Source organism: Anomalospiza imberbis, chromosome 18 (assembly GCF_031753505.1).
Source record: "Anomalospiza imberbis isolate Cuckoo-Finch-1a 21T00152 chromosome 18, ASM3175350v1, whole genome shotgun sequence".
Taxonomy (NCBI): Eukaryota; Metazoa; Chordata; class Aves; order Passeriformes; family Viduidae; genus Anomalospiza; species Anomalospiza imberbis.
This window is the reverse complement of record NC_089698.1, coordinates 8,691,386-8,708,037: the sequence shown is the minus strand read 5'-3', so window position 1 is coordinate 8,708,037 and position 16,652 is coordinate 8,691,386. Positions and strand designations below refer to the sequence as shown.

Below are 16,652 nucleotides of genomic sequence, written 5' to 3'. Positions count from 1 at the left end.
TTATATATATAATAGTGGCAGTCGGACAAGATGATCATTGTCTGTCCCTTCCAACAGAGATATTCTATTTTAATATGTTTATTTTTATATTATAATATTGGTTTATAGGACATATTATTGATTCATTTAATAATATGATGGTATACTATAACATTGTGGCATATTTTAACATAATTACAGCTTTGTATACAAATATTATAATTACAGTATAAAAGGAGAATGCCTTGGAGACAGGGAGAGATGTTCCTTAGGAGAGATGCCATGGTGGGGATGCCACAGATTAGCACCTACCTGGCTCCTTGCAGCCCGTGTCCAGTGCAGTGGGGACGGCGGTGGGACAGATTCCCCCAGCATTCCACACACACCTGCTTGTCCCGCTGCAGCCGGCGGCTCCAGGCGCGCCCGCGGCACGGGGGTCCCACCTGCGTCAGGCGGAAATAGCCGCAGTAGCTGCGGAGGGGGGAGCTGGGGAGGGGGGAAGATGGGAGAAGAAAAGAGGGAAAATGGTGTTCGGAAGGTAGGGCAGAGGTTGTGGTGGTTTGTTGATGGATTGGGGTATGAAGGGGATGTAGGTTTGGGGGGTGGCAGAGGGGCCTCGGATGGGGAGGTGAGAAGGGTAATGGCTCTGGGAGGGTGCAGAGGGATCCTGGTTTGGAGGGTGGGAAGGATGGTGGTTCTGTGGGGCATGCAGAGGGCCATGGTTTAGGACAGGGAGAAAAGTAATGGCTGGGGGAAGCAAAAAGGCCCTGGGTCTGGGGGTGCAAAGAGGCCATGACGGCAGGGGGTGCAGGGGGGTCCCGGCTTTGGGGAGGGGGGGTTACAGAGGGGCCCCGACTCCACACATACCCGGAGGGCTCCTCCGGCAGTGACAGCCCAGCTCTTCGCCAGGGATCTCTGAAGTCCTGGCTGAAGGAGTTGGGGAGTATCTTGGCTACCTCTGGCAGAAGAGCAGCTGTGAGGGGCACGGGGATGATTAAAGACACCCCGGGACGGCAGCACACGGGGACGAGCACGCAGGAGGGCAGCAGGCAGCCCAGTTACCTTTGGCCGTCCCGCAGGTCGGGTGCTGCCCCAGGCAGCCGCGGCGCTGCTTGAGGTCAGGACAGGGATCCCCCCCGTGCCGGGGCGGCACAGTGACCTGGCGGCTGCGGGCCCTGCTGCCAACCCCGCACGGGGAGCTGCACCCGCTCCACGGCCCCCAGGGCCCCACAGCACAGCCCACCGCTGCCAGGGAGGGAGGAGAGGGAAAAGAAAGAGTTTCAGTGTCATGAACAATGGAAAGAGTAGAGCAGGGGAGATGCAGCACAGGGGACGAGGAGAGGGGAGGAAGGGCAAGGGCCAGAGTGACCCCAGCAGCCCCTCTCCCCTGACCCCTGCCAGCGCAGGGGCTGTGTCAGCTGCTTCCGCAGGACTTTATCCCTGTGTGCATCGCGCTGAGCTGGGACCCTGCTAATCTCCCCGGAGATTAGGAAGGGCTGACTGCTGCAATTGTCCAGGGGGCTGGCGCCTGCCTACCCAGATTTGGGTCCCCAGAGCAGGCTGGTTCTGCACTCCCCAGGCCCATGAGCCCTGTTTGTCACCCTTAGTGCAGCTCCCGGTTCCCCAGTCCCAGACAGTAGCAGAGGTGACACCGGGGCTTGTCCTGCTGGGTCCCACACTGACCACTCAGGCTTGTAGTGACAGCGCTACCATCAGCTGCAGACCAGAGGCCACTCCTTCGAGCTCCCTCATTGCACTGGGGCCACCCAGACATTCAGCATGGAAAAAATGGGACAGCTGGGACATTGCTGCAAATCCAGCCCAGCCAGCATCCCCAGACACATCCTGTTATCACTCAAAGTCCGGGGCTAACAGGTAACAGCAAACACTCGCCACCGAGCACAGCAGCACAGGCTAGTGTCCCCAGCCACGGTCCGGCCAGTGCCATCCCCTCCGCCACTCACCGGCACGGCGGCACGTGGCGCGGTAGTCCCGGCAGCAGTCTCCCGTCCTCTGGCAGTACGAGTCGCAGTAGCAGCGAGCCCGGCGGGCGCCGGGGGCCCAGCAGGCGTTGTTCCTGCCGGGGCAGCAGCGGTGCCGGCAGCTGCCCGTGGCTCCTACCAGGCAGCCGGTGGCCAGCAGCCAGCCCGCCCAGAGCAGTGGGCCCCGCATGGCACCGGGAGCCTGCGAGCCCCGCGGGATGACGGCTCTGCCCCGCTCCAGCGGACACTGGATGAGGAGCGAGGGCTGTGCGGGTGGGAGCTCCGGCCGTGCCGCACCGCCCCCGGGCTGGGCGGGGGGACAAAGCCCGTTCCCTTCTGCTCCACCGCCCCTCGGCTCCATGGCAGGGCAAGGACTTCATATAATTAACCAGGGTTATTAATAAAGCACCGTGCATGAGACAGCACAACCCTGCCTGGGAGCATCTGTGATTGGGCACTGCTGGGTTGCAGCTGATGCTCCCCCAGGAGCACATCTTGGCATGATGGGGAGCCCCGTCCCCCACCCACAGGGCAGGAGCCACTCACTGCCCATTCAGCACAGCCCGGACGCCAACGCAGCTGCTAAAGCCAGACTGATTTTATTCAAATTGCGAATGTAAAACAGAATAACAATAAAAAAAAACTAATGCAACCCTCACTGGCTTCAGATCCAAAAGCCGCAGGTAAACCGTGCCCAGGCTTTCCTCCTTCATCCTCCTGTGTTAAGGCTGAGCTCATCGCTGGCTACAAGAGGGAGGAGGGATGGGTTGAGCCCTGGCTCTTGCACCCCCAGCTCCCTCAGGGAGAAATTTGGCACAAATCCAGTGGGGCCAGCCTGGCACGGGCAGGGCAGGGCTCCAGCCCCACGGCCATGGGTGTTAGTGAGTCAGCGTGAAGCTCTAAAGCTCCAAAAGCTACGGGATCACCTACGGCACCACAGAAATGCGGCGGGAGGGCAGATGCGGGGAATGTGGCAGAAGAAAGGGGTTTGCACCCCTGGCCGAGGGGCCAAGCCTGCGGCCTGGGGCTGCACCTCCTCGCCCCGGTCGCACGCACGTCTCGGCTGTAAACGGCAGGTGAGGGGGCACCCGGCTCACCCCAACCCCAGCCCACAGGGAGCAGAACTAAAGGCCTGGCTGTATGTGCAATTTTGGGCAACTGCTGCTCAGCAGCCCGGGGCTGAGCAGGCTCCCTGGGATGGGATGGGATGTTGCATGCCAGTGGTCTTGGTGCTGGCAGGAAGGGAGGAGGGAGCTTGGGGTCACTGCTCTCCCATCCCAGGGGGTGCAGGGCTGCTGGGCCCCCTCCAAGAGCTGCTGTGACCCTGCCAGTGGTATCAGCCCCACTGATACCCAGTGGTATCAGCCCAGCTTGTGATATACAGTTTGGCATTGCATCCACATGGCTCGAGGGGGCTCTCAGCAGCCCCAAAAGAGCTGCTCCCGAGGCAGTCAGGAGCTCCTGGCTGCTAGGAGCCCCAAGGCCACTGTCCAAAGGACATGTCAGCCTGGTTAACCAGCATACACAGCTGATGTGGGGCTGCTGAAAGTGTCATCAGGAGATTGGGGTGGGCATGATGGGTATGCTGGGGGTTGGGATGGTGGGATGCAGCTCCCTCCCTGCTCCCTTCAGCACACAACTAATAATTTAACCTGCTCCAGAGCCTGTTCCTAAAGATAAAGATGGCCAGGTTTGGGGTGTGCAGGGCAGACCTGGCCCCAGCAGTGCCACAGGTGGGGTGGGTTTGGTCTCTGCTCTCCAGCTGAAGCCCTGCGGGGCACAGGAGGCAGGGGCTGCCTGGCCCGGCCCCTCAGTCCGTTTTCCACACCTTGTTGAGGAATTTGACCACCTCATCGTAGATGATGAAGACGATGGCCACGTCAAGACACACACGGCCCAAGCGAGGCACTGTACCCTTGTAAAACCTGCCAGGAATAGAGAGGAGGGCCGTGGGGCTGGGTCTCCTCACAGCCCCTTCCCTGCCCATCCTCCCCACCAGCCATCCCCACTGCAGAGCTTACGCCAGGGGCCCTTCGTGTTTCATGATCTGGTAGGCACAGTCCCAGGTGTTCTTGTACTTGTGCGCTTCCAGCCCCTGTGGTAAGGGAAAGGCAGGATCAGAGGCCAGAGCCAGGGCTGCATCTGGGGGATTTCAGGGGAGAGGCACAGAGCTGGGGGTGTGCCATGAGGAACTGATCTCTCTCCACTGCTGCAGGACATCAGACCCCACAGGGATGTCCCCACCTCTGTGCAAACCCTCCCCATGGCTCAGGAGCAATCCCAGACATCTCCCAAAGCAAACCTCACAGGCATCATGCGCCTGCCCCAGGCACTGCAGCAGAGCTCCCAGGCAGTGGGTGCTGCCATCCTGCTGCAGGCAGAGCAGTCCCACCCCGGGCCCTGGCACTGTACCTGCATCCTGGTCTTCACCACATCCAAGGGGGTATTGCCGAAGACACTCGCAGCTCCAGCAAGGGCTCCAAACACCCCTGTTACGAAGGGGTTCATGACCTTGTTGGGATTGTCCCCTGGGAAGGAAGAGAGGGTCAGGGCAGAGTTGGTGGTGGGATTCCCGTGTACATTCCCGAGGGGGCACACGAGGAAGGTCCCAGGTCTGGCTGCTTGTGGTGAGGGGGAAGTGCTGAGCTGAGCACTGTCCAGCAGCACCTGCCCCACAGAGCCCATGCTGCACCACGGGGCTCAGGGTGGGTGTGAAAGTGATGCTCCAGCACTAGGACCTGTCAGCCCCACAAGCTGGTGCCACCCCTCCCTGGTATTCATTTTCCTCCATTCCAAGTGACTGAGCCATGAGAAATAGGGGGTTTGTGGATGGAAAAGCCATTGCAGCTCCCAAGGGTGCTTGGGGAGCCAGAGGCACAGCCCGGGTGGCCCGGGGGGGCCAAGGGCACCATACCTTTGTACCAGTTCCTGAGGGAGGTCATGACAAAGAAGCGGATGGCCTGGTTTGATCCTTGCTTGAGGACAGTTGCAGTTAAGCCCTGGTAGGTCCCCTTCAGTCCTGCAAGAAAAGCATGTTGGAGGGGAAACCAGCCTCAAGTGGCAGAGGAAAATCTCCCCAGGCCATCTGTCCCAGCCTGTGCCCATCCACCACCTCCCACCCTGTCCCCATAGCATGGCAGTACTCAGGGAGTCAGGGTGCCACTCTCCTGGGACTCACCCTGTTCCCGAACGATCTCCCGGACGCCATGGAAGAAACCACGGTATTTGGGGTTGGGAGAGGTCTGGTCATGGATAAACTTCACCTACAAGGAGATGATGTGCTTGTCCTGGCTGAGGTAATGCAGATGTGATGGCCCCAAGGACTGGCAGCCACCTCCTGCCTTGTTCCAGGGATGGTCCCAAGACCAGAGCCAACCCATGCAGCCAGGCAGCTCTGGGAGAGATCACGGGGGAAGCCTGTGCCCATGGGCAGAAGTGCATTTTGCAGAGGAAAACCTGGGAAACCGCTGCTGCAAGCAGTCGTGTTGGCCTTACACTCATAAAATGGGTGACAAGATGGTTCCTGGGTGTGGGGCTCCTGCCTGGAGTGGGGAAGGGGCCAGAGCCACCTGACTTGACCTCCACAGGGCTTTCCAGCATCAGATCCACCCCTAGAAAACTGTCTCGGGCAAATGCATGCAGCCCTCATTGGGCATCCCTGGGTTTTGCCCCCACCCAGCCCAGCCCAGCGAGGGGTGCCAAGGCAGGGGACAGTGGCAGCCACACCCACGCACCTTCACAGTCTCCATGGGGCAGACCACGGCCACAGCCTCAGCCACGCCAGCCCCCAGCCCGCAGATGAGCCCCCGCGTGCTGTCCAGCCGCCCCTGCTCGTCTCTCATCTGGTTGCTGAGGAACTCGAACATCCCGAACCTGCAAAGGAGCCGACACTGCCAACCCCTGGGCACCTGGACAGGAGTCTGCACCCCCCTGCTCTGGGTCCAGGAGCAGCTGCACACCCTGTGAGAGGACCCTCCCTGCCTGGGAGACCACATGGCTTTGGTAAAACACCAACGGAGACACCAAGGGCAAAGCCACCCCCTTGTTTGCTGCTGTTGAGGGTCCCCCCCACTCATCCCTTGCCATGGGGGCACGTACCTGACGGCAGCCTTGGGGATGGAGCCGTACAACAGCGAGCTGAGCCCCCGGTACAGCCCCCGGACGCCATGGTCACGGACAGTCTGCTTCACACAGTCCCCTGCGGCAGAGACCAGCGGTGCCGCTGTCACCCGCCACACCGAGGACCACCCACCACCTCCCTGCCAAATCCCCCCAGCACCAGCCAGGCTCCCCAGGAGCCCCAAACACAGAGAGGGGCTGCTCACCAATGCCCTTGTAGCGGGGAGGGTTTGCCTTCTCATCCAGCTGCAGCTGCGTCTTCACATACTCGGTGGGGAATGTGATGCAGATCTCGATCCCTCCAGCCAGGCCACCTGCATGGGAGAGGAAGGGACACTGAGGCAGGAGCAGCATTGTGCCTGTTCAGTGCCACATGGCTGCTCCCAGCTCCATGATGGCTGAGCCTGGGACCTCTGGCAGCCAGGTCTGGGCTGGGACAAAATATCCCTGTCCTCACCAAAACCCTGAGGATTCCACACAGCAGCAGGGCTCTGTGCCAGCCTGGTGCCTTGCATGGGCATCACTGCCCTGCCACAGCAAGAGCTGTCGAGGACACTGGGCAAAGGGGCAGGAAAACAGGGCAAAATACTGCACCCATGGCTGCTATTTGTTGCCCCTCAAAGGCACCTCTCCCTCTCTAGAGCCTCACACCTCCAGGTGAGCTGCCAGCACTGGGACGTACAAACCCAGTGGTGCTGCCCACACCACTCCCCACACCAGCAGGAGCCCATCTGCAGACCTGGCTGTGCTGGCAGGAAGCACAATTATCATCAAGCCTGTCTGGCTGCCCCGAGCTCCCGCAGCGGCAGCTGCTGGGCACCGATTACACCACCTGCAGCCTTTCCTGATGGCCTGGGCAGCAAGAGATGCTGGCTCTCAGCTCTGGGGCTCTCATCAGCATGGCTGGAGCCCTTGCAGCTGGACCCAGCTGTGCTGGGGGAGCTGGGCTCAGCCCATCCGGCCACGACGGATCACACAGCATCAAAGTGTGGCCAGGTCCCGCCGAGCAGCAGCGGCACCGGGAGGAAGCACAGGGCTGAGCTCCCTCAGGTCTCACAGGGCCAACCCTGCTCCGCCCAGGACAGGGCACAGGGCGCTGCCACTGGGGTCAACACCACCCTGAGCACCCCCGAGGATCTCCCTGCTCCTTGCCCAGGGAAGCTGAATCATGCCTCAGCCCACAGGCTGGGCACAGCGTGTGGTCAGGGGGGCTGTCAGCTCCCAGTCTCCTATACAGCCTCCAGTGGTTCCTCCAGCCTGGCCATGTCCTTGGTGTGACTCAGCAGGTCTGTGGTCCCCACTGCCAGGACTGGAGCCCCACCACGGCCTAGGGGACACCCCAGCAGGGAACACACTGCCTCTGTAGTGGAGGCTGGGAGTGGGTGCAGTGGTTGTTATCCTGCTCTGCAGTGAAGCACAGGCTGGTGCCACATTGCACAATTCTGCTTATCAGCGCCCCCCAAAGTCCTCCCACGAAGGGATGCTGATAGGGGACACCGCGGCCCATGGCTGCTCCCTGTGACAACAGCAGGCAGCACCAGCTCCTTAGACCAGCACACTTTCTCACAAAGTCGTGTTTCTTCTGCATGGCCTCCACACATGCAAGAGATCTCTCTGGTGTTGCCAGCTCTCCCCTGTCGGTGCCACTGGCAACTGGCATCCTTGGGAGCACTGCTGCCTCCTTTCAGCCCAGTCCTTCTAGAGGGAAAAGCAGCTTCCCCTCATTCCTTCCAGCAGCTGAGCAGCACCCATCTTAAAACAGCCTTATGCTAGTTTTTCCCCCCAGACACAAAAAGCACCAGGCTGCACCTCTTACCCAGGGAAACCAAGAAGCCAGGCCAGCCTCAACACAGCTGGGGCAATGCAAAGCCCAGCTTCGTGCTCAAAGAGCATCCCACTCCTCCCACAGGCATGGCAGGGATGGGGACACCGTGGCACTGAGTACCCAAGGCAGGAGACGCCAGCCCAGCTGGGCAGCATCCTGGCCCTGTGCTGAGGCCAGCCCAGCTCTGCCACAGCAAACAAAGGCTCCTTGTTTCCCACTGTGTTCCCAGGGGGGCTGGAGCTGCCCAGCCCAGCACAGCCCAGCCCAGCCCAGCCCAGCCAGGCACTTCTCAGGAGGCGGTGCTGGGTGACCACTGCCAGCCCTGACGCCTCCGTGGCACCCGCTGCTCTGGGGACATGGGACCAAACACAGGGTTGGCTCATGGCACTGCAGCCAGCCAACAGCTCCCCTGGGGCATCACAGGAGGACAACCACCAACTGCAGAGTGCCCAGCACACCCCTCCTGCCCCTTCAACCCTCTCCCGCCCTCGGCGTGTCCGTCAGAGCGGCAGACACTGCCGGTCCCATGGCAGGGGGACTGGCTCAACACTCATTTCTCCTGCAAAGACAAACAGCTCCTGCAGGAGCAGCTGGCAGGCCCCAGAGAGCAGCTCGATGAGGAGCAATGTCCTCCAGCTGGGTGCAACAGTCCCCAAAAAGCTGAGCACCAGCTGGCACCTCTCCACGTTGCCACACACCACCGTGCCACCAGCCTTGCGCCACCGCAGCCACACGAACACCCCGAGTGCTGCCAAGGCCACTTCCCTCCCTCCCACACTGCAGAATTGAAGTGCTGGATGTTTTAAGCACCATAAATGTTTGTTCTCTCTGGGTCTCCCAGCACCAGCTCCTGCTCCAGCACGCCCAGAAGCCAGACAGCAGGGAAGCACGCAGGACAAGCAGCAGTCCAGGGGCAACCAGCTCATGGCAGCCACACCAAATGCTACAGGGAGAGATGCTGCACCTCCTGCAACCTGCTCACAGCCGCAGCAGTCACACTTGCATGCAGGGGAGGCAGAGGCTCTGCCCAGCATCTCACAGGCAATGCCATCCACAGGAGCCCAGCAAAGGAACACCACATTGTTCCTGGGACCTGGCAGCCTCTGGGGCAATGAGGTTGCCCTAGCCAAGGATGAAGGAACAGGGCACCCATGCTGCCAGGTCCCCTCCCTGTTCCCCAGTGTTGTTCTGGCCTAAAATCCCATGGGAAGGTATACAGAGAGCAGGGACTCTGGACACACTCCATGACTTGTGGTAATTTTAATCCATTTTCTTTTGCCCACAGAGAGACAGGGTGGCACAGGCCACCTGCCCTGCAGCCCCCTGGAAGCAAGACCCATCAGAAGTCCTGCTCTGCTGTCATCTCTCCCCACACAGTTTTACCCCAGCAGAAACCTCATTCTATGCAAATAAATCACTCCACTGCCCACGAGCAACAGCTTTGTCCAATCCCCTTCCTCTCCAGGGCTGCAGGGACTTTGCAACCTGTTTACCCGGACTTTAAACAGCAGCTCCAGCTCTTGCAACATCGTGGAGTCAGCAGGAACAGCAGCACTCAGGAGGTGAAAGAGCACGCGGGGCAGCTGAGACGCCGGGCCAAGGCTCTGGCTGTTCGCTGGATGCAGCGGAGCCGGAGGAGAGGGAACGTCCTTCAGGGAAGGTCGCTCTGCCCAGCCCCAGGGAAGGTGCCCCCGGCGGGGGGATCCCACTCCCAGCACCAGGAATGGCTCCCTGCCTGCAGCGAGCCTGCAAGTGCTTCAGCTGCCAGCTATCCTGACATTGCAGGCTCAGCGGGAAGGGAGAGAAGGGAAAAATACCCTGGCATAGTTTTCCCAGAAAAAGTTTAGCTTTCCCCGGCAGAGGCCCGAGGAGGCCGTCCTTTGAGGACACGCCTGCAGCCCTTGGGCACGGCTGGGGAGAGCTAGCAGGAGGGAGAAGAGGGTTTTTTGGGGACAGTGGGAGGGTGCTGCCCCTGCAATGCTCACACAACACGTGATGGCACACACAGGTTCAGCGCCACACACGGTCCATGAGCAGTTTCTGGGACACCACTGACCACCCCGACCCAGGGACCCCAGATGCAGACCCAGGGCAGCGCCGAAGGCGGGAGGATGCAGCTGCGATGGGGAAGACAAGCAGAGCCCCGGGACCGACACAAACCAAGGCTGCACAGCCAGGACTGGCACTGCCACCCTGTGCAAACGCCTACCCAGAGGCAAGTGCCCCAATGAACACCTGCTACCCTGTCTGGGAGCCACAGAGGGGCAGGGGGTGGCACTGGCCCCTCTGCCACTCCTGCAAGTGGCTGTGCCTGCAAAAGCATCCTGCTCGTGCAGAGTGATGGAGCAGCAGGTCTCTGTGCAGCTCTGATGAGAAGTGAGCACCCAGGGAGCAATTTCAGTCTCTCCATTTTAAGAGTAATTTCACATGCTGACATACCAGCACTGACTTTTTTCCATAAAAAGCACCTTTTAACTTCAGATTCATTAGCATCCTTTCAGGCCAGAGGAAATTATTCCTAAGAGTTTGGAAGCAAAGCAGCAGAGTTCTCCCAGGGCCCATGCCTGGAGCTTCTCCATTCTGTCAGTCGGGTGGCTGAGGACGGTGGGAAGGCACAAACAGGCTCTCAGTGCAGGCTGAGCCCCGAGTTCCCCATTTTGGGGGCTCCCAGCCCATGTGCAGAAGGTGTAGCAGGATGGGGTGAGCTGAGCAGCTGACACGGACCACACACTACAGGCACAGGGTGCAATCCTGCCCATCTCCTGGATGCTGTGCTTACAGTATGCACCACTCTCACAAGTGGACTTGGTGCCCTTTTAATTAGCCAACACAGCTTTTGGAGCTGGGGAAATAAGGAAGAAAAAAAACCCTAAGAACCAAAGATCATCAGGCTGCTACAAACCAGGAAGGCAGAAATACACACCAGCAGCTTGTGACAGGTCTCTGCAGCCCAGACTGCCGCCTGCTCCCCTCACCGAGGGACCAACCCCCCCGGCAGCCATCCAGGCTGCTCTTCACCCATCCATTGCCGTGGAGCAATCCTGCCCTGCCTGCCTGCAGCGGAGAAACGGGTTTAACAGCTCCACCCTGCCGGCACTTCCCACCACGGGCCATCTTGTGAAACTGGGGTCTCAGGAGCAGGCAGGAGCCTCATTGGGGATGCAGCTCTCCAGGACAGCTGACTCTTGGCAGAGCTCCAGCACTGCTGTCCTCACCCAGGCACCTCCTCTGGCCACGGACAGTCCTTCACCACCCATCTGCAGCCACATCCTTGTGGAAAACCACTGCGGGGGCAGCTCTGCCACCCAAAGTCTGACTCAATGCTGAGATGGGGAAGGCTGCTTCTCCAAACAGACTGCCAGAAGTTTACCTGTGTTTTGGTTAGAAGGGAAAAAAACATATCCTGCAGAGGTCAGCAGGCTCAGAGGGTGTCTGTCCCCAGGCTGGGGTGAGGAAGGTCTCCCATCTGACAGGGCAAGGCCAGTGGGGAGCACAGGGGTTCAGCATGCCCAGCAGTAAGCAGACATTCACAGCTGTTTTGGTTATGTGAGTGTGCTACAGGCAGGCTGGTGACAGTCTGAACCCCCAGTGAAACAGAATGGCAAACATGAGAGGTGCCCCTCTGTACCCTGTGCCACTGTGGGTAAACAGCCCCGTGCAAACAGTGCTGCAGATAATGCCACGGATGGGATGAAACCATTTGTCCTGAGTCTTACTGGAACTGCCCTGTTTGAACAGGCTGTCCTTTCACAACTCACTCATTCATCAGCTCTTTGCATTTACTTCTCAATATGACAATTAATCATTATTACATTTTAAACTTCTCAGCTGTGAGTATGATAGCAGAAGCCATTTCCCTGTGTCGCAGTCACAGTATCCTCTGCCTCTGGTGCTGATTCCACCTTTGGGGACTGCCAGGTTCTCTGTCCTGCTCAAGTCACCTTCTCCCCATTGCCCTGCACACCTCAAGGCCCCAGGTTTGTCACCATGAGCTGCCATTCCACCATCCTGGCCATTCCACTATTTAACTTCAGACACCAACTTTTCAAGCATCAAAAACTCTCTCAAGACATGCAACAGGGAGCCGGTGTTGGAGCCCAGGGCTGTTGGATGACTCCTCCAGCACAGCCCGATAGCTGGATGAAGGAGCCACTGCCAGGACTGAGACTTCCCTGGGGACAGGCTCTGATCTCCCTGCCCCCAGCAAAGGGGAGTGACTGGTGTACCAAGCACTGGAGCACAGAGAGGGAGAAGAGATGGCCAAAAAAACAATTCCTGCTGTCAAGAGATGACCTGAGACCTCAGGGCACAAGCAGGAGCAGGGGGGGCTGCATTTGCATGCACCACACAGCACCATCAGGGCTGAGAGATGTTGCAACATTCCCAAGCTGTCAGCTCATGTTGCTTATCGTCTGGAGAAGACGGACGACTCCTTACGATCATTTACATCAACCCAGAGAAAGTGGTTGCCTGCAGAATGTCAAGCAGAGCATCAAGCATGTGAAAATCTCAGAAACTCTCATTTCAGAGCTCAGGGTTAACCCCAGCTCATACAGAATCCATTCAAACTGAAGGGACAGCCCAATGTGGTTTCCTGGCCCTGGGGCTGACATCCTCCTCCCACCAGGAGCCTTGGGGCTCTTAGAGGTTTTCACTGCAGCCCAAGAGGGCTCCCAGGCAGCCAGGAAGTCACTCAAGGCTAGCATGGTCCTTGTGCCCCACTCTCCAAACAGATGACAGCCATAGGAGGCAACTGCAAGGAGAAACCACAGCCAGGAGTGATGTACTGAGGACCAGCAGACTTGACAGGACTGGCTCCCTCCACACTCTCCAATCTTTACTCCTGGCTGCACTTGGCTTCCACTTGGCTCAGCATGAAGGGAGAAACATCCCCTACCCTGCTGTGAGCACAAGGCATCTATCTCAAAACCAGGGAGTGTGATGGACCACAGCCATTCACAGCAGCACAACCTCCCTCACACCCTCTCCTGAGAGCAATGTCCCCGGAAATCCAGATGGACTTGGGACTTTTGGGAAAGGAGACCTGCTCTGCAAAAGGCAAGTCTCAGCTATCACACCCAGACCCTGACTCCTCTCCTCTGCAGGTACAGCATTTCCTAAGAAAGATAATATCAAGGATTAACAAAGAAGAGGAAGCTCCAATTACTGCTTTGTTCGGGAGCCTGGGCTCCCTTGCTGAACTCTGCTTTATGCCCTACCCTCTCCCTGCAGTCCCTCTCCCTTGCCCATGCTCCCCCTAGGACCCTGGTGCACAACACCAGGGTAGCAGCCACAAGCCCTGTGAGCTCTTTCCAAATCCAGCACCGTGCAGGACAACATCCAAGCATCCTGCCTCCCTGGCCAGGCAGGATTAGGTGTAGGTAGAAACAGCAACTGTGCAACAGCCCCCGGGTGAGCAGAGATACCATGCAGAGAGCAAGGCAGCTGGGAGCTTCTCCGTGGGAGGAAGCAGACCCCAGGCTTCAAAGCTGGCTAAAAACAGAGTAAGGCTGTACTTAACTCTGTCGAGGGCAGGCAGAGCCTTTCACCAAATGAGCACCGATAACCACGAGCAAAGTTCTCAGGAGGGCAGGGGTGCAAGGCTTTGCCTGCAAATGGCAAAGACCATTTGTGCTGGGCTGGAAATAGCCCAGACTGCAGGCTGACTTGAGCTGACCCAACAGCACCGAAAGGAGCTGCCAACATGGCATCCAAAGACCCAGTGAAGGAGCGCTCTCAGGATTCCCAGAGGTGACTGATGACTGCCACCAGCTCTGCCACCAGCACTCCTGTCTCACCACTTAACTGCCTTTATTTCAAGCCCCACACTGCAGTGTGGCCCTGTGCTAGGAGCATAGTAGACCAGCAGCACCCAACCCTTCAGGATGCTTGTGGGAGGGACAGGAGTCTGGTGGGCTGTTTGGAAACCACAGCACAAAACAGGAAAGCTGGCTGTGGGAGGCTGGAGACAGGGCTGGGCTCCTGGCCCACCTGCTAACAGGTTGTTATCCAGCAGAAGAGGCTGAGCTGCCTTCATGTGCTCAGGCCACGCGTGGCCACAGCAGCACCAGCAGCGTTGTCACTGCAACGTGAAGTGCTGCCTTGGCACACAACAGCTGCTTGGACAAAGGAGGGCCCATTAGCAAATTAATTTTTAACCTTGTGTTTTGTCTGTTGCGACAATTGAAGGAGAAGAGCTCCTGGCAGACAGAGCTTTACTTGCATCTCTTCAGAAAAGAGCCAACCCCAGCCTGTTGAGGTCTGGGCAGCCGAGGGAGCTGTGCCTCCCTGGCAGAGGATCCCAATTACACACAGGGTCTGGGAGCAGATACGCACCCAGGGAGGGATGATGGCTTATTTAACTGCACCAGCACAGGCTGATGAAGCACAGCAGGAATGTTCCATCTTAACACCTCCAGCTCACCAGAACGTGGAGCACGCATCCCTGTTGTGCAGACAGATGTCATATGAGAAACTCAGAGTGTCAGCAAACCCCTTAAAGTCAACAGAGACAGCCGAAAACAGCACTGCATCCCCCAGCAAGGGGCTGGAGGGCTGAGCAGACCAGGGCACAGGGAGTTAACAGCAGCTTTCTCCCATTTCTGTGGTTCTCTAATACAATTAGATGCCACAGAGGCTTGGCTGGACTTCTGCCCATTAACCAATTACTCTGATTACAGCCTGTGAGGAGAAGACCAGCATCTCAATAGGGTCCTTCTTCTACCTCTGCAAGTCTGCTGCAACCTCTCTCGCAGGAGGCTGATTCTGGTAACCTGATGATCCTGATTACAGATCTACACAAGATCTATGAAAGTATCCTGGTACCTTGGTCCAGACAGAGACAACCTGATGCTTTCATTGCACATGGACAGCAAGTTGGGAAAGACTGGGAAGGGTAGACAAGAAGGAAACATCCTGTCCTTTCCATCCTAAGATTGGATTAAAGCCTATTTAAAAGACCTTCAAGTCAAGAGGCCTGGTAAAACCAACCCATTTTGAGGTGGGGCAGCAGGGAGGGGCACAGAGCTCTGGAGGAGCCTGGTCTCACCAAAGGGTTCACTTGAGTGAGAAGGCACCCTCTCGTTGGAGGCTGTTTCCCTCTTCCTGAAGCCCCAGCCCTTTGGCCAGACAACCGAGTGATGGCAAAGTCCCTTCCCGGAGACGTGACGCTGGGAGGCTTCGGCACCCTTTGCACGCTCCAGCGGCCGCATCCACCTCCGACAGTTCTCCCGGCGCTGCGAGGGAGGCCGCCCGCCGGGGCGGGGAAAGAGCCGGAGCGGCCGCGGCTCCGCTCCCCGTGCGGGCACAGCCCCGCTGCTCCCCGGTCCCGCTGCTGGAGGCTGGAGCTCTGCCCTTGGAGGGGAGCAGAGAGTTGGACAGACAAACAAAGGCACAATCGTAGGAGGGGGAATTGGCTGGAAAACACAAAAGCTCTAAACATGCCAATCATGTCGAGGCTGCGATGGCTCATTTCAAAACAAAGACGCTAATCTCCACTCTGGGAATTGTCCTGCGACTGGCAGGAGAAACCAGGGAGCTAATGAACAGCTACAAAGGAGTTTAACAAGCCTGCGACTGTCTTGGACTCCATTCAGCTCAGAGCTCGAAAGAGCCACAAGCAGGAGGCAGAGCATTAACTCTGCAGTGACTGCTGCACTCGGTGCAGTTACTGTTTTGATCCCATGGAAGTGGTCAGAACTGGACGGGAAAACACGCCCTGATCCAAGAGACTGATGCTCGGGCACAAAGGAGGGACTAAGCAGCCTTTAGAGGAGCTGTATCAGCACAGCCTATGGGACACAGCTGGGGCAGGGACAACCGACTGCTGCTGCTTCAGCCCTGACCCTTAGCACCCTCTGGGTAGCATGTGGGGCCCTTGCTGCCACCAGCCTCTCCCATCAGTTCCGCTCCCTCCTGCTGAACACCGCTGAACCCCCGAGCGCCGCTCGCCCCCCGTCATGTCCGAGCCCACCAGCACCTTCCCGGCTGGGCCGCCGGGTGCAGAAAGAGCCTGGCAAGACGCTGGGGTCTCCGCGGATAGCGGGAGCCCCGCAGCCAGCTCCAGGCTCGGGATGCAGCTGCGGGAGCTCTCTGGCTGTGGCTGAAGGGAAACCCCGGTCCAGCGGGGTCGCCTTCCGCGGGCAGCGGGAGAGGGGCGGCAGTCCCGGGATGGAGCGGCACCTGCGAGAGCGCCACCGCCCCGGGGCGGGCCCGGCAGCCCCCGCCCAGCCGGATGCCCACGCTGGCAGCGGCGGGGCGAGCCCCGGGAGCCCCTTACCTGCCAGGATGGCCTTGCCGGGGTGCGTGAGCTTGGCCTTGCCGGCGGGGGCGGCGGCGGCCAGGCTGCGGGGCGCAGCGGTGGCGGGCATGGCCGCGCTGCTCCGCGGCTCCGGCTGCCCGGCGGCGGCGGCTGAGCCCTATTTCAGAGCCGCGCCCGCGAGGGGCGGCCCCGGCGGCGTCACATCCTCGCGGGGCGGGGCGGGGGCGGCCCGTGGGGACGCGGGGAGCGGCTCTGCGGGGAGCGGGGTGGCGGGTGCACGGCGGCAGAGCCGCACCGTGACCCAGCCCGGCCGTCGGTGCTGCGGGAATGGGGATTGCTCAGCCCGCTCCCAGGAATCCACGGGAAAAGCCTCCGTGTGGGTACGGAGAGATGCCGGCCCGGCCGGAGGGACGTGGGCAGCAGTGCCTCTCCTGAGCAGCATCAGCACCTCCGAGCACGCTTAGGCCAGGACTAGCTCTGAAACCAG

At 59.3% G+C, this 16,652-nt stretch overlaps 2 protein-coding genes across 4 annotated transcripts; both read right to left on the bottom strand.

Moving 5' to 3' along the window:
- Positions 1-62: 62 nt before the first annotated feature.
- On the bottom strand, positions 63-2,412 carry LOC137484766 (somatomedin-B and thrombospondin type-1 domain-containing protein-like). 3 transcript variants are annotated; one of them, XM_068208874.1, is made up of 4 exons: positions 1,944-2,412; positions 1,042-1,224; positions 847-952; positions 63-465 (listed from the first exon to the last, which is right to left on the bottom strand). In XM_068208874.1, the coding sequence occupies exons 1-4, from the start codon at positions 2,320-2,322 to the stop codon at positions 288-290; spliced, it is 846 nt and encodes a 281-aa protein (XP_068064975.1). In that variant the 5' UTR covers positions 2,323-2,412; the 3' UTR covers positions 63-287. The 3 variants fall into 3 exon arrangements, with proteins under 3 accessions (XP_068064975.1, XP_068064976.1, XP_068064977.1); XM_068208875.1 differs by having other exon boundaries at positions 63-450; XM_068208876.1 differs by having other exon boundaries at positions 63-422.
- Positions 2,413-2,544: 132 nt separating this feature from the next.
- Positions 2,545-16,341, bottom strand: SLC25A1 (solute carrier family 25 member 1). Its single transcript, XM_068208872.1, has 9 exons — positions 16,184-16,341; positions 6,287-6,394; positions 6,060-6,159; positions 5,696-5,834; positions 5,140-5,224; positions 4,876-4,980; positions 4,374-4,489; positions 3,983-4,056; positions 2,545-3,886 (listed from the first exon to the last, which is right to left on the bottom strand). The coding sequence occupies exons 1-9, from the start codon at positions 16,272-16,274 to the stop codon at positions 3,772-3,774; spliced, it is 933 nt and encodes a 310-aa protein (XP_068064973.1). The 5' UTR covers positions 16,275-16,341; the 3' UTR covers positions 2,545-3,771.
- Positions 16,342-16,652: the final 311 nt, after the last annotated feature.